Raw genomic sequence first — 27,591 nt, 5'->3', positions numbered from 1 at the left:
AAACATCCGAAAGGAAGCGAAAGAGAGAGAATGACCAGTTGTATTAAAAACAGATAACTTTTTTTTTCCCTGGTGGGGTTACGTGTAGCGCGACATGAACCCAAGATCCCGGTTGAGGCCGTCCTCATGGGTGCGGAACTTGGCTATCAATTTCTGCTCGACGATTTTGCATTGTCTTGTGTCTCGAAGGCCGCCTTGGAGAACGCTTACCCGAAGATCGGTGGCTGAATGTCCTTGACTGCTGAAGTGTTCCTCGACTGGGAGGGAACCCTCCTGTCTGGCGATTGTTGTGTGGTGTCCGTTCATCCGTTGTCGCAGTGTCTGCATGGTCTCGCCAATGTACCATGCTCCGGGGCATCCTTTCCTGCAGCGTATGAGGTAGACAACGTTGGCCGGGTCACAGGAATATGAACCAAATACCTGGTGGGTGGTGTCCTCTCGTGTGATGGTGGTATCTGTGTCGACGATCTGGCATGTCTTGCAGAGGTTGCTGTGGCAGGGTTGTGTGGTGTCGTGGACGCTGTTCTCCTGAAAGCTGCGTAATTTGCTGTGAGCGATGGTCTGTTTGAGGTTGGGTGGCTGTTTGAAGGAGAGTAGTGGAGGCGTGGGGATGGCCTTAGTGAGGTGTCCGTCGTCATTGATGACATGTTGAAGGCTGCGGAGAACATGGCGCAGTTTCTCCGCTCCGGGGAAGTACTGGACGACGAAGGGTACTCTGTTGGTTGCGTCCCGTGTTTGTCTTCTGAGGAGGTCTATGCGATTTTTCGCTGTGGCCCGTTGGAACTGGCGATCGACAAGTCGAGCGTCATATCCCGTTCTTAAGAGGGCATCTTTCAGCGTCTGTAGGTGTCCATCGCGTTCCTCCTCGCCTGAGCAGATCCTGTGTATTTGCAGGGCCTGTCCATAGGGGATGGCCTCTTTGACGTAGTTAGGGTGGAAGCTGGAAAAGTGGAGCATCGTGAGGTTGTCCGTGGGCTTGCGGTAGAGTGAGGTGCTGAGGTGCCCGTCTTTGATGGAGATTCGTGTGTCCAAGAAAGAAACCGATTCTGAGGAGTAGTCCATGGTGAGTTTGATGGTGGGATGGAATTTGTTGACGTTATTGTGTAGTCTCTTCAGTGATTCTTTGCCGTGGGTCCATAGGAAGAAAATGTCGTCGATGTAGCTGGTGTATAGCGTTGGTTGGAGGTCCTGTGCAGTGAAGAAGTCTTGCTCGAACTTGTGCATGAAAATGTTGGTGTATATATGGCTACTATCGACACCACAAACTGCCAGCTCACAGTGGAGAGGATCGCCAAGAAGATTGCGCATATCGACACAGACATCAAGTTTTTACAGAGCTGCAAGAAAGCATACAAGATCCCGAAAGGACTACAGATCACGAACCCACTCAAGTCAACATACAACTCCGATTACGCTGAGAGACTCTGCCTCGTACCTCTCGCACATTCCGCAACCATCTCGTACACCAACTCTACAGCAGACGCCGCAACCTCGAAACCAAGATAGAGTCCATACTCTCAACCTGTACTCAGGACACAGCAGACCAGCTACGAGACACCGCCAAACAGACGAGGCAACGGAACTACGCTGCCTACATGAAAACCAAGAGCAGGAAGCTTGAGAAACTCGGCATCACCACCAGCATCAACCAAGCCTCCCCCGGTACCACGGTTGGACCACAGGGAAGTCTATCGTCAATTTGTCCGACCACACCCTTCAACCAGATGAAATCGAAGTTCTCAGCCGAGGGCTCAATTTCTGCCCCACCACCAGAATGGACCCCATCGGTCTAGCGGCGGACGCAGAGGAATTCATCAGGAGAATGAGGCTCCGGGAATTCTTCCACAAATCCCAAGATTTCAGCAGCGAACCCAATGAGACAATCAACGATCCAGAACAGCAGACAGAGGGATCCGCGGGACAGCAACCGAAGAAGAAAGAGTCAAACTGGACTCCTCCGGAGGGTCGCTGTCCTAAGCTTGACATGTATGCTCAAGCTGTCAGGAGATGCGTCAATGCCAGATTCATCAGCCGCACTCACAAGACAGTCCAGAACGTCACCCGAGCACAACGCAACGCCATCGACGCTCTCAAGACCAACCGCAACATAGTCATCAAACCAGCGTCCATCGTGGTGAGAAGTGTTCCTGGTTCAACTGGTCCGTGGGTGCTGAGTTTTTGTAGGAAGTCTGTAGTGTCGCGACAGAAGCTGGGGGTTCCCTGTACGATGGGTTTCAGGATGCCCTCGACGTATCCAGAGAGGTTCTCACACAGGGTTCCGTTGCCTGATACGATAGGACGTCCGGGTGTGTTGGCTTTGTGTATCTTTGGGAGGCAGTAGAAGTCTCCCACGCGGGGAGTACGTGGGATGAGAGCGCGTAGGATGCTTTGAAGGTCTGGGTCGAAGGTCTTGATCAGTTTGTTGAGCTGGTGGGTGTGTTCTTTGGTCGGATCTGCGGGTTCCTGGTTGTGTCGTGTTCCTGGTTGTCCAGTTGTCGGTATGCTTCTTTGCAATAGTCCGTTCTGTTCTGTATGACGATGGCTCCTCTTTTGTCCGCTGGTTTGATGACAATGTTGTGGTTGGTCTTGAGAGCGTCGATGGCGTTGCGTTGTGCTCGGGTGACATTCTGGACTGTCTTGTGAGTGCGGCTGATGAATCTGGCATTGACGCATCTCCTGACAGCTTGAGCATACATGTCAAGCTTAGGACAGCGACCCTCCGGAGGAGTCCAGTTTGACTCTTTCTTCTTCGGTTGCTGTACCGCGGATCCCTCTGTCTGCTGTTCTGGATCGTTGATTGTCTCATTGGGTTCGCTGCTGAAATCTTGGGATTTGTGGAAGAATTCCCAGAGCTTCATTCTCCTGATGAATTCCTCTGTGTCCGCCGCTAGACCGATGGGGTCCATTCTGGTGGTGGGGCAGAAATTGAGCCCTCGGCTGAGAACTTCGATTTCGTCTGGTTGAAGGGTGTGGTCGGACAAATTGACGATAGACTTCCCTGTGGTTGCAACCGTGGTACCGGGGGAGGCTTGGTTGATGCTGGTGGTGATGCCGAGTTTCTCAAGCTTCCTGCTCTTGGTTTTCATGTAGGCAGCGTAGTTCCGTTGCCTCGTCTGTTTGGCGGTGTCTCGCAGCTGGTCTGCTGTGTCCTGAGTACAGGTTGAGAGTATGGACTCTATCTTGGTTTCGAGGCTGCGGCGTCTGCTGTAGAGTTGGTGTACGAGATGGTTGCGGAGTGTGCGAGAGGTACGAGGCAGAGTCTCTCAGCGTAATCGGAGTTGTATGTTGACTTGAGTGGGTTCGTGATCTGTAGTCCTTTCGGGATCTCGTATGCTTTCTTGCAGCTCTGTAAAAACTTGATGTCTGTGTCGATATGCGCAATCTTCTTGGCGATCCTCTCCACTGTGAGCTGGCAGTTTGTGGTGTCGATAGTAGCCATATATACACCAACATTTTCATGCACAGTTTCGAGCAAGACTTCTTCACTGCACAGGACCTCCAACCAACGCTATACACCAGCTACATCGACGACATTTTCTTCCTATGGACCCACGGCAAAGAATCACTGAAGAGACTACACAATAACGTCAACAAATTCCATCCCACCATCAAACTCACCATGGACTACTCCTCAGAATCGGTTTCTTTCTTGGACACACGAATCTCCATCAAAGACGGGCACCTCAGCACCTCACTCTACCGCAAGCCCACGGACAACCTCACGATGCTCCACGTTTCCAGCTTCCACCCTAACTACGTCAAAGAGGCCATCCCCTATGGACAGGCCCTGCAAATACACAGGATCTGCTCAGGCGAGGAGGAACGCGATGGACACCTACAGACGCTGAAAGACGCCCTCTTAAGAACGGGATATGACGCTCGACTTGTCGATCGCCAGTTCCAACGGGCCACAGCGAAAAATCGCATAGACCTCCTCAGAAGACAAACACGGGACGCAACCAACAGAGTACCCTTCGTCGTCCAGTACTTCCCCGGAGCGGAGAAACTGCGCCATGTTCTCCGCAGCCTTCAACATGTCATCAATGACGACGAACACCTCACTAAGGCCATCCCCATGCCTCCACTACTCGCCTTCAAACAGCCACCCAACCTCAAACAGACCATCGCTCGCAGCAAATTACCCAGCTTTCAGGAGAACAGCGTCCACGACACCACACAACCCTGCCACAGCAACCTCTGCAAGACATGCCAGATCGTCGACACAGATACCACCATCACACGAGAGGACACCACCCACCAGGTATTTGGTTCATATTCCTGTGACCCGGCCAACGTTGTCTACCTCATACGCTGCAGGAAAGGATGCCCCGGAGCATGGTACATTGGCGAGACCATGCAGACACTGCGACAACGGATGAACGGACACCACACAACAATCGCCAGACAGGAGGGTTCCCTCCCAGTCGAGGAACACTTCAGCAGTCAAGGACATTCAGCCACCGATCTTCGGGTAAGCGTTCTCCAAGGCGGCCTTCGAGACACAAGACAATGCAAAATCGTCGAGCAGAAATTGATAGCCAAGTTCCGCACCCATGAGGACGGCCTCAACCGGGATCTTGGGTTCATGTCGCGCTACACGCAACCCCACCAGGGAAAAAAAAGTTATCTGTTTTTAATACAACTGGTCATTCTCTCTCTTTCTCTTCCTTTCGGATGTTTCTCTCTCTCTCTTTCCCTCTCTTTCTTTGGTTCTGGCCGTTTGTATATTCAGTTCTCTGGGGTATCTAAGGTTTCTCTGTCTGAACACTATTCAATTAATTTGATGGCCTTGATAACGGGCAGTTGGAAAGATTATCTGTAATCATCAGGCATTGTTCTATGACTATATATGCGGTAATTTTCAATGAATCTCGACACTCACCTGACGAAGGAGAAAGCCTCCGAAAGCTTGTGATTTTCAAATAAAACTGTTGGACTATAACCTGGTGTTGTAAGATTCCTTACATTTGTACACCCCAGTCCATCACCGGCATCTCCACATCATCACTACTCTATAGTTCTTGTACCTCTCTGTTATTTCCTGTTTTATTCCTGTTACGGCCTTTACAGCCTAAGACACACAGGCCAGAATTTTCAGCCACTATCTCTCCAATTCTGTGGCACTAATTAGGCAACTGAGTGCAGGAAATGGGGCTTACTTTCCCACTCATTCTATTTTGCGCTGTCATTTCCAGCAGCCAGTGAAAGTGTCCATTTTTCAGCAGGCACATTCTCATTTACACTTATTCTAGGGCAGGGTTGCTCTATTTTACCTTCTAGGCAGAAGCAAGTTTAAAAAGGACCAGCCTGTCCATTTACAGCTGCTGTTAAAATTTTATTACTGCATGATGATTGTTGATTCCTTTTTATTTTTCTACTATTGCCACCTATTTTGCCATCTGTGTCATTAGCTGAGGTGCTGCCATTCTTCCCCCCCGCCCCGCTTCAGACAGGACACAATGGCTTGCCCATTGGGAATTCCTCTCTATCTCTGCTTCTTGGAAGAGGAGGAGCAATGGAGGAAGGACAGGCTGGTGAGGCAGCACCACTGGAAAATGACACCCGCCCGTCGACAGCCCTACACCGTAGTATTCAGGCAGAAGCGCTCCAACGGCCCTTAACTTCTATGCCACGGAGTCATTCCAGACTGCCGCTGGGGACATATGTAACATAAGCCAAACAGCATTGTTCTCTAGAGTTAGTAATTTCATTCACCTCCAATGGAGAACTGACACCAGATGTCAGAACACTGCAATTTAACTGAGGGACAGGATTCCCAAGAAGTCAAAGATTGCACCTACATGGCAATATATGCTCCTTCATCAATTGCCATAGGTACTTAACAGGAAGGGATACCATTTTTGCAAGGTGCAGCTTGTTTGTTAGGAGCACACTATAATGGAAGTCAGTGCTTGCTTCCCTTTATTTTAAGGCAGTCCACCATAACATCATTCATTACCACAGAAAGACAAGTCTCTGGGTAGATCCTCTCCAACCATGGTGATTGATACCTGTGTGCTTTCCTGGGACCTAAGCTTAGCAGCACCTGCAGACCTTTCTCTGTGCGCATCAACTCACAAATCTCCCATTCGTGCCACCTCATCAAAGCTACTTCAAAATCTTGCCAAAAATGTCAGCACACACAATAATTTTAATGCAACCATAATTTTAATTAAAACCCATACTGCCTGTGTGCCTAGTGCTTTTTACCATCATGCTACCCCTTAATGTCAGTGTGTCATTTGTGACCTCTTAAACCAAGCCACGTAATTCTCCTAGGTGAAGGCTGGATTGGGGTGGGGGGGAGGGGCGCGCAAAGAGACCTTAAAACTGTGTGAGGGCATGTCATGGTCAGTGGCTAACATGTTTAATGCAGCCCATTCTTGGAAGGTGCAGGTTACTCCTCTTACCTTACCTGCTCTAGTAAGGCCATTATACCTTTTCCAGCACAGAGCTAGTAAACATGGGGTGCTTGTATTGGCAATCACTACCCTAGTAACTTCCTGCTGCTGCTGTTGTGCTGCTCTCAATGTCAATAATGCACATTTGACTGTAATCTTATCAAGGGTTTGAGAGGGCATTATAAACCACAAGGGAAAGCTTAAGCACTATGAATATTATCCAAACTTTTGAGATAGCATTATAGACTGGAAACACCATTATGATAGAGTGGGTTTTCATTCAGTGCACCTGGTAGAAGCTTAGAAGCTTAGCTGAATGGGCAATACCAATACCATGAGCGTCCACATCGGGGGGTGGGGGGGGGGGCAGCATTTCATTTAAGGTGGTGACTTTGGTTGACATCTTAGCAAATCAATCCTCAACACAGAGAGCTCGGTGAAGGTCAAATAACTGTCTCTGTCTTTCTCTCTCTGAGAAGTGAATCAAAGGCAGTCAGAGTCACAGTAAGTTCTCTCTCTCTCTCTCTCGAGTATACTACAGCAGGACAGACTCCAAGGCTGAGGTATGAACACAGCCTGTAACCAAAAAAAGTACCTAATTAAATAGGGACAGTTAACTTCAAAATGAGTTTCCCCCAGATCAGCAGTAAGGATGCGTGTCATGTTTTGTTGTGTTACGGTATAAAGAATGATAGAAAATAGATGTGTCTCACTGGAAAACTGCATTTTGTCCATTCATACATTTGACGTAAAATAAACTAGTTTGTTAGTTTACAATCAGCCTCGTCTCACTAGAGTGCTTTCCAGTCTGCCTTCTGAAAAGACAGAAGTTCATACACAGGGACACGTGCAAGAAAACAGTATCCAGTACATACAACAAGTATTCTATTGTTATGATCCTCAGGTCAAGCTTTTGTGTAACTAGATATTGGCCAGGACCAATTAAGTGCCATTTTAAAAGCATACCCCAGTACAGGCTCACAAGAATCATATTTATGAGGCTTACCTTAGCATGTATTAGATTCTAAAGTACAAATGAAGTTGTTGTTGAAACTAATGACACACATTTCATAATTTTATAAATCCACAAATGGCTGCCCCATTCATTAAAATTATAGGAGTCGTTGCACTCTTCTTGAGCGCATTTTCAGAGTGCTATGTTGCTTGAAAATGGCATGTAATCATTTCATAATGTCATGAAAAATGTAAAAGAACTGTCCACTGAGACAGCAATATGAACAGATGTATAACATTATTTTATTTCAACTCAACAACTGGTTCCATGCTGAAGCTAGGGTAGAGTTAACATCCAATATCCCAAATATCAATTGTCCAGAAATGAGCACAGGAATAGTCTATGCCTGCAACCATCCTGACATGCAGAATAGCTGTATGCAAATTAGACATTAAAATATAAAATGCCAATACATTTAAACTAAATTTGTTACCTAAACTAGTGTCAGATATTAGACCAAGGCTCATATATATTTTTTGTTAACCTTCCCTAGAGTGTTACTTTAAATACACAACTGATTTTCACAACTTGTTACATACTTATCTGAGCACACACATGGATATGGAGTTAACAATGGACAATGTATTCCATTGCGCAGAAACTTATTCAGATATTCAGGGCATGAATTCACTGAAAGTTGGAACTTCCACTCTCAGGTATAAATTTTAGCATTTATATGTATTCTAAAAATATCTGCAGTGGCATTTTGTCTCGGCTGCTTCCAGTGGGTAGTGGGTGGATACACTAACCAATGTAATGTGTTATACACAATTTAAACAAAAAATGGAGTTCATCTGTTGTACTATGCTATGAGCACTCACTTGCCTGCACTTGAAAAGAAGTGGAAAATGCCCGCCAGTTGTAATTTTACCACAACCACCAGATCTAAATTCCAGATATCACCAACAGTATCATCACTCCCATGTACTGCCTGTTAGAAAATGCCACTCCTGCTGTTTCATAATTACAATAATTCAACAGTTTAGGACAGGTAAAAGAATGTGATTTGTAAATAATTAGGTTAAAGTGACCTGTTGAACAAATTAGCATTTACAAAAAGTGTAAGGAGAATGAGAACATTAATCTAGTGTTCATGCATGCAGTTAACTAGTTGCACAAACCAACCCTAACAAAACCATTTTTACTGTATAAAGTAGCAATTAACAGAACACACTAGTCAGTGAGTGAAGAGGGAAGAGACAGATATTGGCTTTTAATGTTCCATGGGGTGCACATTTAAGTACATTGTAAATTAAATAGATCATAAAATGATTATTAAGGATTTTGTAGTGATAATTTGGAATATGAGTCATATGCTTCCTCCTCAGAACCACAGTTATCCTAAAGGGCTTTGGTCCTTTCTTCTCCCCTCCCTCAATTTCTTTTAAAATAGCACAACACTAAAAAAAAAGAGGCTGCAAAAAACAATTTAATAGGGCCCGTATTTCCTTTAGACCGTGTGCATTCAGTCATGTGCTCAGCTTTTACTGTGCTGTGTAACAAAGAGATCTAATAATAGCTTATCTGAATATTTTGTAGGGTAGATTCCAAATTCATGCAATCAAGACATGACTGCCTCAGTGCATTTAGGTAGGTCCATATTTTCCTCTTTTCAGAGTTAATAATAACCCTTATTTTGTAGAGATAAATGAATCAAAATCTGCACGGCTGTGCCCAGTGATTCACTTCAGAAGTTGCCGTCCAATTTAAATCCATCATCGTTAATGAGTACAAATTGTCCTATCAGGACCCATCTATAATAACACTGCCTTTACCTTTCATAAATAACTGGTTTGGCACATTTCGAGCGGACTTTGTCTTCCTAGCTGTGGAGAGGGCAAAACTTGATTTAAAGGGTCCAACAAAGAATTTGCTAAATCCATCATATAAACTGGGGCATTAAGGATGTGGCCACATCCCCTTATTAACCTGACTGCTACTTTTAGATCAGACCGAACATGATTCCTGAGTCAGTATAACACGACCCAACTCCTGCAGTCAGCCCAGATGCAACCCCACTCCAACTGACAACACAACATGTCTACTACTGTCAGCCCAATCCAAATTGGGCCTAATTCTTACTATCAGTCCAGACTCGATCAGAGCTCTGCCATCAGCTTGGACGCAATCCGACCTCTGTCTTCAGCCCAGAACCGACCGAATCCCGCTATCAGCCCAGATCCTTACATAATCCCTGCTCTCTACCAAGACTTGATCTAACCCCTTCTGTAAGTCTGGACCCGACCCGAGCTCTGGCGTCAGCTGACCCAACTCACCGCAGCTTCAGCTGTAAGCTCGGACCTAACCTGACTCTCGCCGGCCAGACCTGAATCCTGTTGACAGCCAGGGCCCTTACATAGCCCTTGCTCTCAGCCAGAACTTGACCTGACCCCTGCTGCTAGCCAGGACCTGACCCAACCCCACTGTAAGCCAGCATCTGAACTGACTCCATTGTGAGCCAGGACCCTGCAGTCAACCAGCAATTCACTTGACTCCCACTGTCAGGTCAGACCCACCCAACCTGACTCCTGCTAGCAAATCACAGACTGAAAAGAAAGAACTAACAGCTAACTTATCTGCTGCAATTAATCTCACTTGTAGAGGTGAAGTTGTAACAGCTAGTTTTTGATGTCATGAATGAAAAAAATCTCAAATGAATGAACTGGGTTAGCAAATGGGAAATGTATTTAAATTTTCAATGTGACCATTTTCACCTGAAGAATAACATATTATGGTAACATCAGCATTTGGGATTCATGTAGTTTTGCATTTATATCTAATTTAACTTATCATTGTTATTATCAGAAGGCACAGAGACCTATGGCTCTTTATTGCATTTGTACTGAACAGAGGATAACAGCAGACAAGTAGGAAGTTACAGGATGTCAGCACAATTAAAGGATTAAGACTATGTCATAAACTGCAAGAATGAAACCCCTGTGCAGTTCAAAAATGTCAACCTAAGTGATATCTGTTCTACCTTTAATACTCCCCTTTCTGTTCTTATATATGATAACTGATTTTTGTGACTGTTCCACAAGCTCTTTGCTATGTGATGAGTGTTTTCTTTCTCAATATTAACTTTTTTGCCTTTTGTTATTGGCCTTATCTGAGGTTGGGCTACAAACAATCACTGAATGCCTACAAGCAGATATTGTAGTATTCCTAAGCTACTAAGATCATGTCAAATCAGTCAGATTTCTTTAAAATAAATTGAGCTTTAGAATTCAATATTTAAAAATAATAGTGCACTTGAAAATTCAAGCATGTGAGGATTACATTAGAAACTATCATTTTTTTTGAAAAATGGATTTTTACTAGCTTGTTCAAAGAATTCTGGAATTATTCTTTGATTGTATATATAACTTCTAATCCACAATTTCTCAGCATTGGAGACATACTTTATTTTACATATACAAATACAACTAGTACAAGACAATCACACATTTTGTAAGCTACAAAATACAATCAGTACTTGAAATGTTAAAAGAGCTAAAACTTAAAACTGGAACTTATATTGTCTTGTGTTACCATCAAATAGAATATCTAAATAAAAATCGGTACAGAACTACACTAGCAGCCATGTTCCTTTTACTATAAATAACCAGGAACACAATAAAAATCATGTTAATTACAGATGATATGAACTCTACATAAAATACTATGCAGCTTGTAAGTAGATATATAAAGAAACCAATTAAATACGCCACTGGCAAACAGGAATAGGCATCTGTACTATAAACGTATTGATATTGTATATAATTCCAAAACAATCCTGTAAATTCAGCTTTGTGAATCTGCTGCAGATAAATCTTAAAAGTTTGTAACAATATATAAAGTAAGTTCCTCTACTCTGTACAAACGACTAGCAAGTCAAATGCCTCAGCCAGCTCCCTTCCTCTCAAACTTCCTGTTCTCATTACTCACATTGATTTTGCTGACTTCCAGCCTTTGCAGCTTGAAGATACTTCTTAAAACTTTAGTCAGAGCTTCGTCGTTCACCTCTCTTACACCATTACTGCCTGAGCACGATAGAGATCAGTCTGTTCGTTTTCCGGAGAATTGCAATTATGCCACATGCTTCAAATCACAACACAGGAAGTGCTTTGTGCAGCCAATCAAAAGCAGCTGATCTAACTGCCTCTCTAATCTCTCCAGAGGCAGTGCTCCTAGTTGTGAAATACTACAGCCCACATTACTGCAAACTGCCTGCCACAAAGGCATACAAACCAGACCAAGAATGTTTAACATATGTGATCAACTGAAATTCTGGTTAAGTCTCTGCAGTCTTAACAAGGTACAGTACACATCAACGTGCCACAAAATTATTGAACAACTATATAATCAATTAATGCTTGCAGCAGCTTATCCTAATTATTCTCTGCACTACTTGGAATGATTCCAAAGAATGTTTGGACTTTGTGAACTGCAAAAAATGATTAGGCCTCAAGCCCAAATTGTGAGCATTAATTTAACTTTTCACATCAACAACGCAGTAACTCTTCTAGAAATAAATGTTTCAAAAAGATAACATTAGTTTTCACACCATTTTACTATTGGTAACATTTCTGTACATTAAATTCGTTAAACTTAAAAGTAATACTGCACTAATAAACTGGATGCACAAGGAAAAACTAGAGCTAGGCCCACAGCTGTCGGCACTATTTAGTTACACTAGAACTTCTGCATTCTAAACATATGGAATACAACAGCACTTTGATAAGAACAACAAAAAAAGGCCCCAAGCCTATCTCTTACGTTCAATCTGCATTGCTAGCATTTAACTCTTTCAGTGACCAGCTGTGACAACCCAGGTCTCAGCAAAGCACAAGGTTTTGGTTGCCAGTGCGGTTTAAAAAATGCTAAAATGTTATCTTTTTATGGTCGTCACAGATCAGTACATATGATCTAACACAGCCTGCATAATTACCATGCTATTAAGCAGACTCATTCACCAGTAATCATAATTGCTCTTCCCCATGGATTTAACATCACCAATGTATTTTCTTTCTTTGTTGAGCTAAAGTAGAGAGAACAATCAGGAGCACCTGGAGTTTCTAATCTGTACAGAAACTTCAGTTTAAAATTATTCAGATGTCATGACATTTTCCATTAACCATGGACAGTGCAATTTTGTGGTACCATTTCTATTAACTAGTGAAACAACACTGGGTATGTGCTGTTGTGGGATGTGAAGTGCTATCGAATCTAATGTCTTCACAATAAATGGTATGCATTTTCAAAGCGGGGGGGGGGTGGGGGGGTAATGCAATGCTTCAGCAGCTGACACAGTATGAACACAGACTTTCAACCCAACAAACTGAGGTGGATTTAAATCGAGATTTGAGGGTGAAAGGATGACATTGTCACATACGGTACCACCCCATCAGGTATGATCACTTACAAACATTTTACAATTCAGTTTATTGTGAATAATTAGTTTGATAAATGACCCTTTTTCAGTAATAAATGGCAAGCTAACACTGGATGAAGAGAAATAATCATTGCACAAATTGTTAATCCATCAGCAAGGATATCATCACAAATCAACTCGAGTGTCTTGACCAATATTTCTGCTAATGACCAAAAAGCAGCAACAAAAACAAAGTAATACTGCCGTACAAGAATTTCACATATAAATTATGAAAAATAAAAGAATGCCAGGTCGATACATGTCAAACTAGAAATACATGGCAAAAGCTGACAAACCGCTGAAATATAAGCCTATATTGAATGAAAAGCAGTAATTATACTCTTCCTTCTGGCTTGGTGTCTGTTCTCATTAGCTTTTTTTACGAAGTACCTTGGGATGCTTTTACATTAAATGCGTTATGTAAATCTGAGTTGTTAAAAGTGCAGTGTACACTGGCTTGTAACTTATGTTGTAGGTGTACCCAACAGACCTTGTACTGGTAGGAGGTGGGGGGGGATGACAAGTTATTGAAAACACAAGGGAAAAATGTATTTTGTGGTGGGGTCTGGGGCATGCCCCTTCAGAAAATTTTAAATTTGACACTATTTGGTGTATCTTCCAGCATTTTGGATTCTACAACAAACAGGACATTGCATTTTTAAAAAAATATATAAAGGAAGGAACATTTACTCAATTTGACTAAAAATTACTTTCTATTTATTATTTGCATATTGGTTATTTTCTTTACTCTTTTTCCAGTGGGAGCTGATAATCTATTACTGGGGGAAATAAAGTTTGAGTTATTTTTTTAAAAAAGAAATGCCCAAAAGCAAAGAGGGAATTTGAAACCAGTCCAATGAATGTAGTCAGGTTCAAGGCTTGCACAAATTTAGAATTTCACACACTCCTTCCAAATACTGACTCATGCCAAGTAGTGATACATCACTAGGAGGGACTAGAGCAGCCGCTCAGAAAATTTTGAATTTTTACATTAAAAATTGTTTATTTTGGTTGATTTTAAGCACTTTTTTACTTTGCAATAGATATATTTGTAACCTTAAAATATAGGAAAAGAAAATTTGGGTTTCATTAGATTATTTTCCCTAAAGCTATCTCAACAGTAACTCTCCCCCTTCACAGAGACACTCCAACTGTCCCCCAGTTCACATTCACTCATCCCTTCACTGTTCTCACATGCTCTCTCCTTATAACCTCCCAGTTCACAGAAGCTCTCTCCCCGTCCAATAAACCACATTCACAAGAAGCACTCCCCCTCCAACACCTCCCCAGTTCAGAGAGACACATTTCCTCTCTAACCACACTAGTTCATATCAGCACTCATTCCCCCTCCCCTTTTGATTCATGTTATCGCTCTCCTACTCTTCACCCAGCTTATAGTGGCACGGTCATCTCCCACCTTTTCAGCACTGTATTTGGGCTCCCCATTCCTCTCCTCTCCACTGTTCTCAGGTTCTGCATTCTCCCTCCCCCTCCAGTGCTACTTGGGCTTTGCTCTAGCCTCCCCAGTGCCACACCTCGAGCTCTCCTCTCCCAGCACAACCTTCAGACTTAGGCTTTCTATCCCCATCAGCGCCATTCTCAGGTGTTCCTCTTCTCCCCCTCCCCCCATAGCACCACTCTCAGGCTTTCCTCTGCTCCCCACCTGTTCTTGGGTTTTCCTCCCCAACCAAAATGCTGCTGTTGGGCTCCCTCCATTGCACCGCTCAAGGGCTCTTACCTCCGGTCATTGCTCCTGCTTTAATTCTGAATGCTAGTGCATACAGTGATGAGATCTCCTGATCTCACAATAGTTCCTGCTACAGTGCCTTTAAAAACTATCAGTTCATGTTCATCATAGATGGTTGGTACGTATGCAAGTAGAAATACTAATATAAGAAAAAGGCCAGGAAAAGACCAACCAGTCCATCCATCGTGTCCCAATCTCAAAAGCAAATAGAATGTTTAACTATATTGCTAGTTTATTTGAGTATAGGTCAAAATATCATATTAAAAATGTATCTTGAGCACTATGTTCAGTTTTGTTTATCAAAACATAAGAGAAACACTCAAGCCATGTGTAAGTGAGATGGGCCACAAGGCTGATCCCTGGTGTCAAAGGATTGAGTTGTGAGGAAGATTTGAAAATTCTGGGCTTTTCATCCTTGAAAGGAATTTACAAGATATTAAATGTAAGGTTAATCCAGAGCACTACTTCAAGGTATGCCAGGATGCCAGAACAAAGGGACACAACTTAAAACAGGAAGAACTTCATTAATGCAAAGAAATGCTTGGAATGGTAGGGTAGAACCTCATTCAAGAATCAGTTGGACAACATAATGGGATGGAATGTAGATCTTTCATCAGGTGGGCTGAATGCCCCCACTTGTCTGTATCTCATGATCTCACAGTGATGATCATGGTCGTAAACTGCTCAAGCATCACTCCTGCAGTTCATACCTTGAAGTAGAGCTCTGGATTAATCTTACATTTAATACCTTGTGAATTCCTTTCAAGGATGAAAAGCCCAGTATTTTCAAATCTTCCTCACAACTCAATCCTTTGATACCAGGGATCAGCCTTGTGGCTCATCTCACTTACACATGGCTTGAGTGTTTCTCTTATGTCTTAATAAACAAAATTGAACATAGTGCTCAAGGTACAGTTTTAATATGATATTTTTTGACCTATACCCAAATAAACTAGCAATATAATTAAACATTCTATTTGCTTTTGCTAGTCTGAACTGCAGTACGATTACTGCCTGATGATCACTCACAGATAGCCATTATTCTTTATGTATATTAAGAATTGCAATTTTAGTTAGGCTAAGTTTTTAATTTCAAACCTGTTATACAAACATCAAAGCCATATCAAACAAATAACACGTCAAAGCACCAAAGCTTTTTCCACAGCTCCTTCACGAACCTCAGCAAAATTTTACAAATCATGAAATATTTATTACAAAAAATCCTTATATCAAAACATAAAAACACAAATATATGGCAATTACATTTTTCCCATGCTGTACAACTTTCAGCCAAACTTAAAATATTATGTATGGTTCTGCATATTACACTACAGCACTTATACAAATAAAATGCAACATTTCTTTAAAAACCAGTGCAGTTATCGCATTAGAAATTACAACTAATGCAAACAGAACATGCAGTCTTCATATTTACTCAATGTATTTTTACAGAATAGAAAGTTCAACCTTTGAACACAATCTGTCACTGACTTAGAAAGAAGGACTTCCAAGCTACAATGATTTATGTCTGTGAAGAGATTATGTCCATTTAGAATGGCTTACTTCACAGAGCTAAAATACAATAAACTAGATCTTTCTTAAAATGGGTTACCCATGATCTCTCAGATATTGACTGGTATTACATATGCCAAGCAATTTTCAACGATTTTATCTGTGATTAGATCAAATTCTTATTAAGATTCACTCTTCCGTTTAGCAAAATGGTATTTCTCAGGAATAGGCTGTACTTGCACTAGTTTCCTTTACACACAGTCATTTCAGGGAGTATCCTTAACCTTTGATTTTGAGTCTGTGCTTCGTTGGAAAGCTTGTGCCTGAATTATTATTGCTGTGAAATTACATTTGAAGTCTGCTTTTATATTTGACAATTAAAATGAAATTCTTTATTGAATTGCATCTGTTTTATATGTGTTCCCTTTACAGAATTGCTATAAACTTTGTGAAATAAATACAACAGCAACACAGGTTTACACTATACAAGTACCATTATATTTAAGCTCTTACTTTTATACCATTGAAAGAATTAAACCTTGCTAAGGTGGGCTGCATACACAAAAATTTAGCTCAGATCGTTACTTTCTCTTTTAAATATTCAGTTCTTTATACCATGCCACAGCTTCAAAATATTCGATCAGAAAACTAGATTTTGGTTCTACTTAACTGAATATACAAGTTTATATTAACCAATTAGGTGACTAGATTCTTATATGGTCAGGTTATGTGGCATGGTATTATTTTGGGTCATATTCTCTGGACAGCTCTGACCATCAAATATAAGAGCTGAAACTATGTTGAGTTTTGTCTATTGTCTGGGTTGCTAAGTGTGACCTTGTGCATCTAGAGCAGAAAAAGGTTCAGCCTTAGTTCCAATCACTTCTCTCCTTCCTTTCCCCCTACCCCCCATTGTAAGCAATGGGAAATGAAAAGCCTCGTAACTTGATCATTAAAGACAAGATATTCATGTTGTTTCTTTTTCTAATTGTTACTCACATGTCGAGGGTCTTTGGGATCAAGAGAGTCCAGGACCTTTTCTAAATCATCAATCTCGTGCTGCTTTTTTTCCATCTCCTTCCTCTGTCTTTCCATCTGCTGCTCCACTTTCTCAGTCTCCTGACGCAATTGGTTAATCAGCTGGATCTTCTGTGCCAATTGCTGGTGGAGCTGCTCCTTCTGAACTTCTGAAATCTATGCATTGAGCAGAAAGGATGATACTACACTGTACAGAATATATCACCAAGGTAATTTTCCTCTGTATGGTTTCAGGCTAATTTCTTATGCAAGCTCCCAAATCAGCCTTTTCAAAATATTGTAGTTATCACATAGAATGCTTTCCCTAATAATCTTCAAGGATATTATATCTAGATTGCCATTTGTTCATTGCTAATAATCATACTACCTACCGACAAGATCACCCCTAATTTTTATTTTGTATTCGTCTGACAATTTAAATTATTCCTTCTTTCCTTTTAAATTTTCATGCATCATTTCCTAACAAAAAGGTCGGCAGGCTATCTGCTCTTAGGCCTCCGCCAGGACATACACGAGAGAAGGTCAGGATGATTCAGACGTAATTTCCTTCCTTTTGTGAGGAAATACTTTGCTTTCAATCAGCCTGCATAACAACAACTGTATGAAGCGTTTTGACATTTTGACATGATACGGTGTGATATTATCATTTAAGATTAGGAATTTGCTTTAAAAGGAATCAGGAAATTTAAATTCTTGCGCTCTGTTGCTAAATTATTTTTTCACTCTCTTTAGGTCTTCCTGTGTCACGTACAATTTTCCACCTGCAGGCAAGAAGCCTTTAACTTTTTAAAATATAATTTTCATGAATCTAAATCTCATCTGCGCTTCTTTTTGGCACTCTTCAGAGTGAACTTCAATTCATTTGCAATCTGTGCAGTATGCACAAATTTTGAAAAATCCTAAAATCTGTTTAGCAAGTAAAATATTTTTAAATTAATTTTTAAAACACTATAATCAATCCAGTTTTAGCTATGGCACACTGATAAATGAATACTTAGTGAGAAATGCAGAGACTTTAAATCTGTGATATAATAACTTATGACATCAACTTTTCAGAGTGGTATTTACTGCCTAATATTGCAGTGGTTTTATCAAAAGGTAATGACATCAACCAGGTACTGCAGTGGTAGAGATGACTTACTACTTAATGTGAGCAGAATACAGTAATTGGGAGAAGGAGGAATTACTAGCAATGGTATCAATATTTTTAACATTTTTTTCATATCATTAATAGATGCAAATAGAGGATCACCACACTACTGAATATTATGTTATATATTTTTAAACATCACTTTCCTCTCGCTTTTTCAGTGAAGCAGGACTAAATCATGACAAACCAAAACCATGCCATTTAGAAAATAAAATAATTTTCCAGTCTGTACATCATTACCCTTTCTCAAATTTCTGCAAGCAATAATCCATTTAGTTTTGTTGTTAAAACTCCAAAACATCAATTGTGGGATATTAAATATGTAAAAATATGGCTTACTGCCAGTAGAATACTTACTGTGGTAACGTTAATTGTTTACGATCAACAATAAATTTTACAGTATGCTCACAGGAAAATTAAGGCCAGCACTGCTTTTAAAAAGTGGGGCAATAATAGTGCTAGAAAAATCTGTTTCCATATAGGATATATCAAAGGGTTGGGGATGTCAATGGGTAGGCAACAAAATTATTTAAGCTCCCTTCAGAAACTCAAGATTTTATAGAAAAGATTTTTAAAAAACACATTTTAACTAGATAATAAGGGAACAAGCTCAGATAAACTGGAATGACAAATTAGCAGACAAGACAGTAGACAAACAATGGGACACTTTCAAACAGGAGATGATTAGGGCACAAACAAGTGATATACCCACAAGAAGTAAAGGTGGGGCAGCAAATGTTTCTTGGATGAGTAAAGAAATTGAAATGAGACTTTAAAATGGGGGCATGACAAATTTACAGCTAATACAAAAAAAAATTAAGCTGAATATAGAAAATATTGAGGGGAGGCAAAAAATACTTCTATGAAACAGTTTGTGTGTGTGCGCGCGCGCGTGCGGGTGAGTGTGAAAACATGACACACTGTACTAATTAAATATTTGTAACTTTAGTTGGTGTTCAAATTGTATTTTATAAACCTCAGAAAACATATTAAGCTGTAAGAAAAAGAGAAACACAAAAGCTTTCACAATTGGAATTTTTTAAAAATCAGTTGAATTTTGAAAGCAAACAAAAAGCCTCTAATTATCAGTTATCACCTGATAGTTGGAGAATATAAACATTCCAATTACTGACACGCATTAGGCAAAGAGGGAGCAAGACGGAGTTTATTTCCTCACCCTAATTTGAATTTTCTTTTTGAAAAAAACTGTGTTGGATTTTGAAAGCAAACAGAAAGCCTTTAATTATCCTTCATTGTCAGGAGAAAATGGTATTGTGCACAGTATATTAAGCCTATTATAATCAAGTTAATTTAGATATATTGTTGGTTAAAAAATTGCTTACTATGCCATGGGCAGACTGGAGTTCTCTGGATATCAGAGGCAGTGGGCCTCGAAGGTGCAGTGGGAAAGCACAACAGTGCCAACTATTAGAAAGACTCCTGTCCTTACAACATAACAACCAAATGTTGTCATAAAAGGTGTAACTAAAACAAAAATTGGGGAGACAGGAAGTAAGGTTAACGTTGACAGGAAGTGCATACCACATGCAGGACTTTTAATTCATTACAGATAGGCAAATACACCAGCGGATTTCCTGAGGGGATTAGTCACAGGCAGTCTTGGGTATGGGGCAAGGGTGTAAATTTTAGCTTCAATCCTGACCTGTACTTTTGATAGGCAAATTCAAATTATTGTTGCGATTTACAAACAGCTGAAGGAAATCAGATAGATTAGGTTAGGGAGGACCAGGGGATAGAAGTATTAGATACGTAATCGTGGAACTGGGTTAGATGTTAGGGAGGTACTTCTTTTCGTAGAGAGTCAAATTACAAATTGACCTCTGGAACAAATAGCTGTATTATGTTGTATGAACAAATACTGTATTTCTTAAGGATACGAGCTATGTTTTGGACACATTGAACATTGTGAAGGATTGGAGGCCAAAAAGGAGAGTTTTTGAATAACTGAATCTAGAGGTGACAAAAACATATTATAAAAATTATTTTAGTGATGTAGGAGCAGAGGTTGGCAATGTTACACAGGTGGAAAACTGTGATCTTGCAAAATAGGATATGGAGATTAAAGCAACACTCAGGGTCAAATAGAATGCCTAGGTTTTGCAGTCTGAGAAAATGGTCAGGCAGAGGGACGGAATCAATGGCTGTAGTCTTCCTGATGTTAAGTTGGAGAAAGTTATTGTTCAACCATGACTTGATGTCAGACAGGCAATCCGAACAGCACAAGGTGGTTGTGGGGTCAAGAGAGATGATGGAGAGGTAGACTAGACATGTGAAAGCAACCTCATGCCGATAGATGAGGAAGAGGTGGGTCCCAAAGATGGAATTTTGGGGGATACTGGAGACGACAAGTTGGGGGAAGCCTGGAGGTGCGTTTGCTGCATTTGAATAGATAAAAATGGACTGTACAAGGATAACTCCATGATAATAGAGCAGGGCACTGTGTTTTTGTCATAATGTATTGGTTTGCTGTTTTAAAAGGTCAGACTACTCCTGAACTACCAATATGAAAATCACTTAGACAGTAATAGAAATGTTTGTTCAAGATGCAAATTTTTTTTCATGGAATTTACAGGCATTGTATATTTAAAATGCATAAATTCTTACCTGAATATTTTTAAATATACCTGTGAAGATACATTCAGAATGACAGAACTATGATTCACACCATTACTGGGAAAATTCAAATCGCTACATAATTAGATTACCTCACCAGCAGAATTTTCTGTCCCACTTGTCCAACCAGAGGAATAAATATCAACTATGCATACTTCTTTGTAGTTGCTGCACCCACCACATTAGTTGAGTTTATCCACGTGGAAAAACCTCACTGGTGACAAAATCTCTAACTGCAGATCTGTAGGTCCTAGACATTTAACTCTTTATTAACCCACACGCACCCGCTTTTGTGCTGCTAACTCCTCCAGATTTTTCAGCTCTTCAACTGTTCTCAAAACTTGCTGTTGTGTCTTTTCTTTTTCACTCTGTAGTTGCCGTAACGATTCTTCAGCTATGAAAAATGACCATAAAAACAGCTTATGTGAAAATGTGGAGATTAAGCAGCGTTATTACTTGTATTTTCTTTGGGCTCAAGCTGAAACAATCACAGTATCAACAACAACTTGCATTTATACAGCACCTTTAATGTGGTAAAACGTCCCAAGGCGCTTCACAGGAGCGTTATCAAACAAAATTTGACACCGAGCCACTTATTGAGATATAATAATGTGTGAAAATACAACTTTTATACTATATGTTTTAAATCTTCATGCCTTTGTAACACTCCAGTTATACTGTATATATGGCATTGCACCAATTTCAAAGCAACAGTATGATACTGTCAACATCATAGAACTTGGCAGTTTCATATTGAAAATGAGACCATTTGAAAAAAAGTGTTTATTTTACTTTATAAATTTCAACTCTGAGAACCAGGAACTCTCAGTTGTCAAATTTTATAGCTTCAAAACTCATTTATTTTCAGAAAATCTACTGTTTTTCAGTACTAAAATATGGGTCTCCTGATTTAAACATTAGATATAATTTATGTAATAATTTTAAAGACATGAAAAAGGGTTCCTCTTTCCCTGAAGGGTTCCAGTGGTGCAACATCACAAGTGTCAGACTAGATGGTGAACACTGATGAGCAATTCAACCAGTGGGGGGAATCACAGAGCCTGATCCATATCTCAACCAACAATGCCCTCAAGCACACCTTCCAGAAGGGGTAATTGGATAGCAATCAGTAGCAGAGCTTCACTCATTAAAAAGTTGTACAGTTTTTACTGTTTTTAAAAAAATAAATGTTCTTCTTGCAACTTTAATTGATCGTTCACCATTAAAAATAAAATGAAAGGAATCTTGTAAGATGGGGTGGACAAATGTAAGATTCCTTACATTTGTCCACCCCAGTCCATCACCGGCATCTCCACATCATTAAAAATCAAAGCAATTTAAGAGCATAATTCTGGACTATAATTCTAGAACTCTTTACCTTCCTGAATTTTTTTCTCTTTGTCTTCCAGCTGTATATCCATTGCTTGATGAAGTTTTGCTCTCACTTCTTCATTTTTTCCCTGATCGTCCACATCAAACTGAGTTTTCCCAACTTTTCCATGCTGCACTGGGTCAGCAATATGTTCCTCTTGGATGTAGAGATTTCTCTTGTACCTGGCCTTTCCAATATATGGGCTCTCACTAGGGATTTCTTCTAATTCAATATTCTGTAAAATGTATCAATTAAAAAAAAAATTATTATACAAATTACTAAATCTAAGGTCCAGCGGCTGTTTGCACTAAATAAGAAAACTAAGCCACGCTCAAAGAAATTGTGAAAAGAACATTAATATAGTTTTTGGTAAAAGCACTCTGAATGTGATATGAATAGAAAATAAGAATATTAAATGTCAAAACAAAAATGTTAAGTACTAAAAAAAGTGCTGAACCACATGAAAATAGGACTGTAAATCTGTAACAGAAAAATACATCGTGACAAGCATAGCATTTATGATTGTGTTCAGATTCTACAATAATAATCATCATTCTCTCCAGAAAATGTATTCTCTCCCTTTTAGGATTTCCGTGCCACACAGCATTATGCAGCTGAGCAGGTGGAGAGACATGCTTCCACAGCTCTGCCTATATCACTCAAATTGGTTGCCAAGAAATATTCAAGAACCAGCTGTAACTTGCACACTAATTTTCCCTTGCTCTCAGTTGGCGAATAAGCTTCTGTTATGCATTCCACTTCTTCTCCTTCCCCTCTCCTTAAGCCGCAATCAAAAGCTTTGTTAGCAGTGAAATCACAAAAATTGAATTTCAAAATATCACTCCATGAACATGTTAGAATACATCCTTCTCTGCTACTTTGTCTAATTGCAGCAAGCAGCTCCCCAATTGTGTACTCTTAATGATTTCTTTGAAAATAAACCCTATAAAACTGTATTTTGCATTGTTACATTTAGAGCTTGCATTTTAGTGTTTGAAAGGTAGCCAATAATCAATTTGTAAAAAATGATATATCCAAATCAACTAAAAAGGAACTACAATGCAAATGTATGAATTGTTAGATGCATGAACAGTTCAATTTATGATGCAACAGGTCCATAACAGACCATAAGAAATAGAAGCAGGAGTAGGCCATTCGGCCTCGAGCCTGCTCCACCATTTAATGAGATCATGGCTGATCTGATTTTTACCTCAACTCCACTTTCCCACCCTTTCCCCGTATCCTTTGACTCCCTTGGTGTATTCAACGACTCAGCCTCCACAGCTTTTTGGGGTAAAGAATTCCAAAGATTCACGACCCTCTGGGAGAAGAAATTCTTCCTCATTTCCATCTTAAACGGGTGACCCCTTATTCTGAGACTATGCCCCATAGTTTTAGATTCCCCATGAGGGGTAACATCCTCTCAGTATCTACCCTATCGAGTCCCCTCAGAATCTTGTATGTTTCAATAAGATCTCCTCTCATTCTTCTAAACTCCAATGAGTATAGACCCAACCTGTTCATTCTTTCCTCATAAGATGACCCTTCCATACATGGAATCAACCTAGTGAACCTTCTCTGAACTGCCTCCAATGCAAGTACGTTCTTCCTTAAATAAGGGCATCAGAACTGTACGCAGTACTCCAGTATGCTTTACTTTTGTTCAAGCAAGATTGACACCCCTTCCCCCAGAATTGGTTTCTATGAATAGATAAGCAACCCTATAAAGTAAGGTATACATTACCTCAGTTGGAAAGTGATGCAGTGGTTCAAACTTGGCATCAATCTTGTAAAATGCCAGTTCTTGTTCCAGCTGATACTGCTTGTGACAGGCCCGTGTTAACTCTGCTGTCTTCTGCTTCAGCTGTAGCAGAAAATACACAAAAAAATGAAAATATGAAAAATAACACAGGATAGTACTAATCATGACTGACAAATGTAAATATGATTTTTAAAAAAGTGTGCTCTTCTTTCTCCTTCACTTCCTGAAGTCGAATCTTGCTCCCCCAACGTTTCCTTCAGTGAAGAAGGCAGAAGATCAGGTGATCAGCCAATAACATAAGAAGCATCAAGAGACAATAACTTGAGGTGTGATGCTCCCCAATTAAAAAGATAGCTATTTCCTTTGTTTTTGTTTAGCGATGGAAAAAGAACTTGCATTTATATAACGCCGTTCACGACCTAAGCACTTTACAGCCAATAAAGTACTTTTTTGAAGTGTAGTCACTGTTCTAATGTAGGGAACTGCGACAGCCTTTATGTACACAGCAAGGTCCCATGAACAGCAATAAGACAATGTCCAGATAATCTCTTTTTGTGATATTGGTTGTGGGATAAATATTGGCCAAGACACCGGGGAGAATTCCCCTACTCTTCTTCGAACAGTGTCATGGGATCTTTTACGTCCACCTGAGAAGGCAGATGGGTACTTGTTTTAACGTCTCATCCGAAAGACTGAACCGCCGACAGTGCAGCACTCCCTCAGTACTGCACTGGAGTGTCAGCCTGGATTATGTGCTCAAGTCTCTGAAGTGGGGCTTGCACCCACAACTTTCTGACTCAGAGGCAAGAGTCAAGGCTGATGCAATTAAAGCAGTTTGTGCAATCAAGAAAACCTACTGCATGTAAAATTGGATAAATTGATTCTACTTCATTTATTAGCCATGTTAGTGAAATTTTAATCTGCAGTAATTAATCTACATACCCAATTGTGGAGAGCAAGCAACATTTAAAGTGAGTACATCTTCGAACATTGCATCTGCTACTATATATAGTATTTGCATTAGTTAAAATATATCATCTAAAACAATTCAAATTTTTTTTTAAAAAGAGGATTTTAAATCTAAAGTATACCAATCAAAAGTTTACGGCCTAATGATAATAAACATATTATTTATCCATTCAGCTAAGGATAGTACTGTGTGGAAACTGCTTTTGTTGCACTTTAGAATATTAAAATGGGCTATGCATTTAGGTGAAATTCACTGCTAAATTTCTTCTTGGCTATCATCACTTGGAAACAAACCTATTATTCTTTGAAGATTCTTTTTAAAATTTTCAGCTTCTGAAGAAATTATTTTTCACTGAATCAAGGTTCTAAGAACAGATCTAATGAGGACAAGCAGCCAGATGTTTCCATGACAAGCGAAGTATAACAAGGCAAATCAAATGTAAATTTTTTAAAGCAATCCTTTGATACTAGTAAGTAACGATTTCAAAGCCTAGAAATGATTTTATGAATATTTTATAGGCCATCCCCAAGTACATGTAAAGATGCTGTTATTCATGTGGCAGTCACTATCCAAAAAATCCTAATATTTTATGTATGCATATAGCTGATCTTAAGTGAATAAATTTTGATATTTAACAGCACAATAGATTAATTACAGATTTCTCCACATTCTTTTTTGTTATACAAATCTTTCTCAATGCATGTCAAATCACAAGCATACACACACAAACACGGTTAAAATCACAATAATGAATACAGAGATCACACTTGGGACATTTTTGAAAATATTCCTTCTGTCATTCTTAACAGAACAATCCAAAAACAATAAAGAAACCCAAATCTTAATGAATCCATCAGTTCCATTAGCTAAACTCTACATAAACTTTAAAACTACTCGCACATATCCTATTTCTCACAAAGTCCCACACACCCATCATCCATGTCCTCACCAATCTCCGCTGACTCTCCAATCCTCAATTCAAATTCATCCAGGACCTCACCCCTACCTCTGAAACCTCCTCCAACCCTATATCTCAGCACTTGCCCAACGGTCTTTTGAAGCTGGCCCCCTTCCCTTTGCACCACCATCAGTGGCAGATCCTTCAACTATCTCAGCCCAATTCTCTCTATAGATCCCACTGCCTTTCTACCCACTTTCAAATATCCCCTAAAATATCACGCCTTTTCTCATATCCCCTAACTCCTCTTCTACTGCTCAGTATCTGTTTCTTCTCTGCGAGCACCTTGGGATGTTCACTACTTTAAACGTGCTATGTAAATTAAATTTGTCATTGTATTAAACTTAGCTTTATCCTGATGCCAACTAATTTCAATGCAACCAATCACAAAGGCTAACTGGGGGTAAGACATACTACATTTGGAAAAACAAGAATTTGTAATAGCAGACAAATACATCTGTCATTACTAGCAACTATCCAACCTGTGTTATGTGTATACATTAGGATTCTACTGAAAGGCCCACAAGTAACTAGGTGCATAAAAGTTGATTTCTTAAACTGTTGCAACGTATACAAATGATGCTCATTAGTACTAGTATTAGCTCATTAGTATCTTGTTTACTCATTCAATTATGGTTTTCTGAAAACTGGGATGTTTCAACAACCTACTTCTTCTACAACAGGCTGTGGACTAAAGTTATGTTTAACATGACAGACTTTCCCAATTATGTGGCTAGAGCTGTTGATTTAAGTTTAATATTATTGGTGCAATGTTTGGAAGCTTTTATTCATTCACTGAATGTATTAATTTTGACTGTAGCAAAATTCTTATTTCTACAAGCTGACCAGTAGTTTAAACAGTGGGTCTGATCTAGAACAAAGTCTTCAGTGACTCCGGGTTTTCTAACAACATCAAGCATAACAAATATTGTCGTCTTTTATACTATTTATGTAATTCTTATCATTATGAAGCTTCAGGTATGTTTTTGCATCCCAGCCACTGAAATCCCTTGTGTGATCCCTGCTGCATGCAACAGGAATGCTACATGCTGTGATACCTGAAGGCAAGAGTGCAGTAAGGCCTCAATAGACAGCGGCAGGAAAAACTGAAGGAAAGCAATAGGTAAAAAAAAGAGTAAAATGAAACATTCAATATAATAAGATTTGGCAATCATACAAATTGTTACCAAGGTCTTAGAAAAACTGTTCAGTTAAAGACAAGTTGCTTAAAAAAAAAGAACTTTGCAACTGCCAGCATTTCCAAACATGCTGTGCTCACTGCATACATGTAAAAGATGAGTGCACAAAGTACAGTGCACATTTGTTTTCGTTTAAACAAAAACTCTATGCTGTTCAACATGCAGACAGATTAGCTGATGACAAAAACAGATGAGATGTACATTTTATTTTTCCACAGGGTACCTTCACTGGGGAACAGAGATGCAGCACGCAGTAGGGAGGGTGTTGTAAACAACCAATGATACCAGCTAAAGGGAGAAAAGCAAGCACAGGTTGTCAACACAAATTGTAAAATTCTGTAAAAGAGTGTAAAAGTGTACACAGCACTTTTCCCTTCCAGGACTGAAGGTAAACTTGATTTTTACTCTTCATATCTGGTT

At 40.1% G+C, this 27,591-nt stretch overlaps 1 protein-coding gene across 3 annotated transcripts in view; it reads right to left on the bottom strand.

The window, feature by feature from the left end:
* Positions 1–27,591, bottom strand: part of cntrl (centriolin) — a 97,690-nt gene that overhangs the window by 54,838 nt on the left and 15,261 nt on the right. For 2 of the 3 annotated variants that reach the window (XM_067969763.1, XM_067969764.1), the window contains exons 8-11: positions 24,027–24,146; positions 22,289–22,517; positions 21,195–21,304; positions 17,088–17,282 (exon numbers count right to left, since the gene is read on the bottom strand). In XM_067969763.1, coding sequence (XP_067825864.1) covers positions 17,088–17,282; positions 21,195–21,304; positions 22,289–22,517; positions 24,027–24,146 — 654 coding nt within the window. Of the gene's footprint in view, positions 1–11,343; positions 11,468–17,087; positions 17,283–21,194; positions 21,305–22,288; positions 22,518–24,026; positions 24,147–27,591 lie in introns of those variants that run through there. The other variant, XM_067969765.1, reaches the window with a different exon arrangement.

The sequence above is a fragment of the Heptranchias perlo genome, chromosome 31 (genome assembly GCF_035084215.1).
Source record: "Heptranchias perlo isolate sHepPer1 chromosome 31, sHepPer1.hap1, whole genome shotgun sequence".
Classification (NCBI taxonomy): Eukaryota; Metazoa; Chordata; class Chondrichthyes; order Hexanchiformes; family Hexanchidae; genus Heptranchias; species Heptranchias perlo.
Note: the sequence above shows the minus strand (reverse complement) of the source record. Positions and strands in the feature narration are given on the sequence as shown.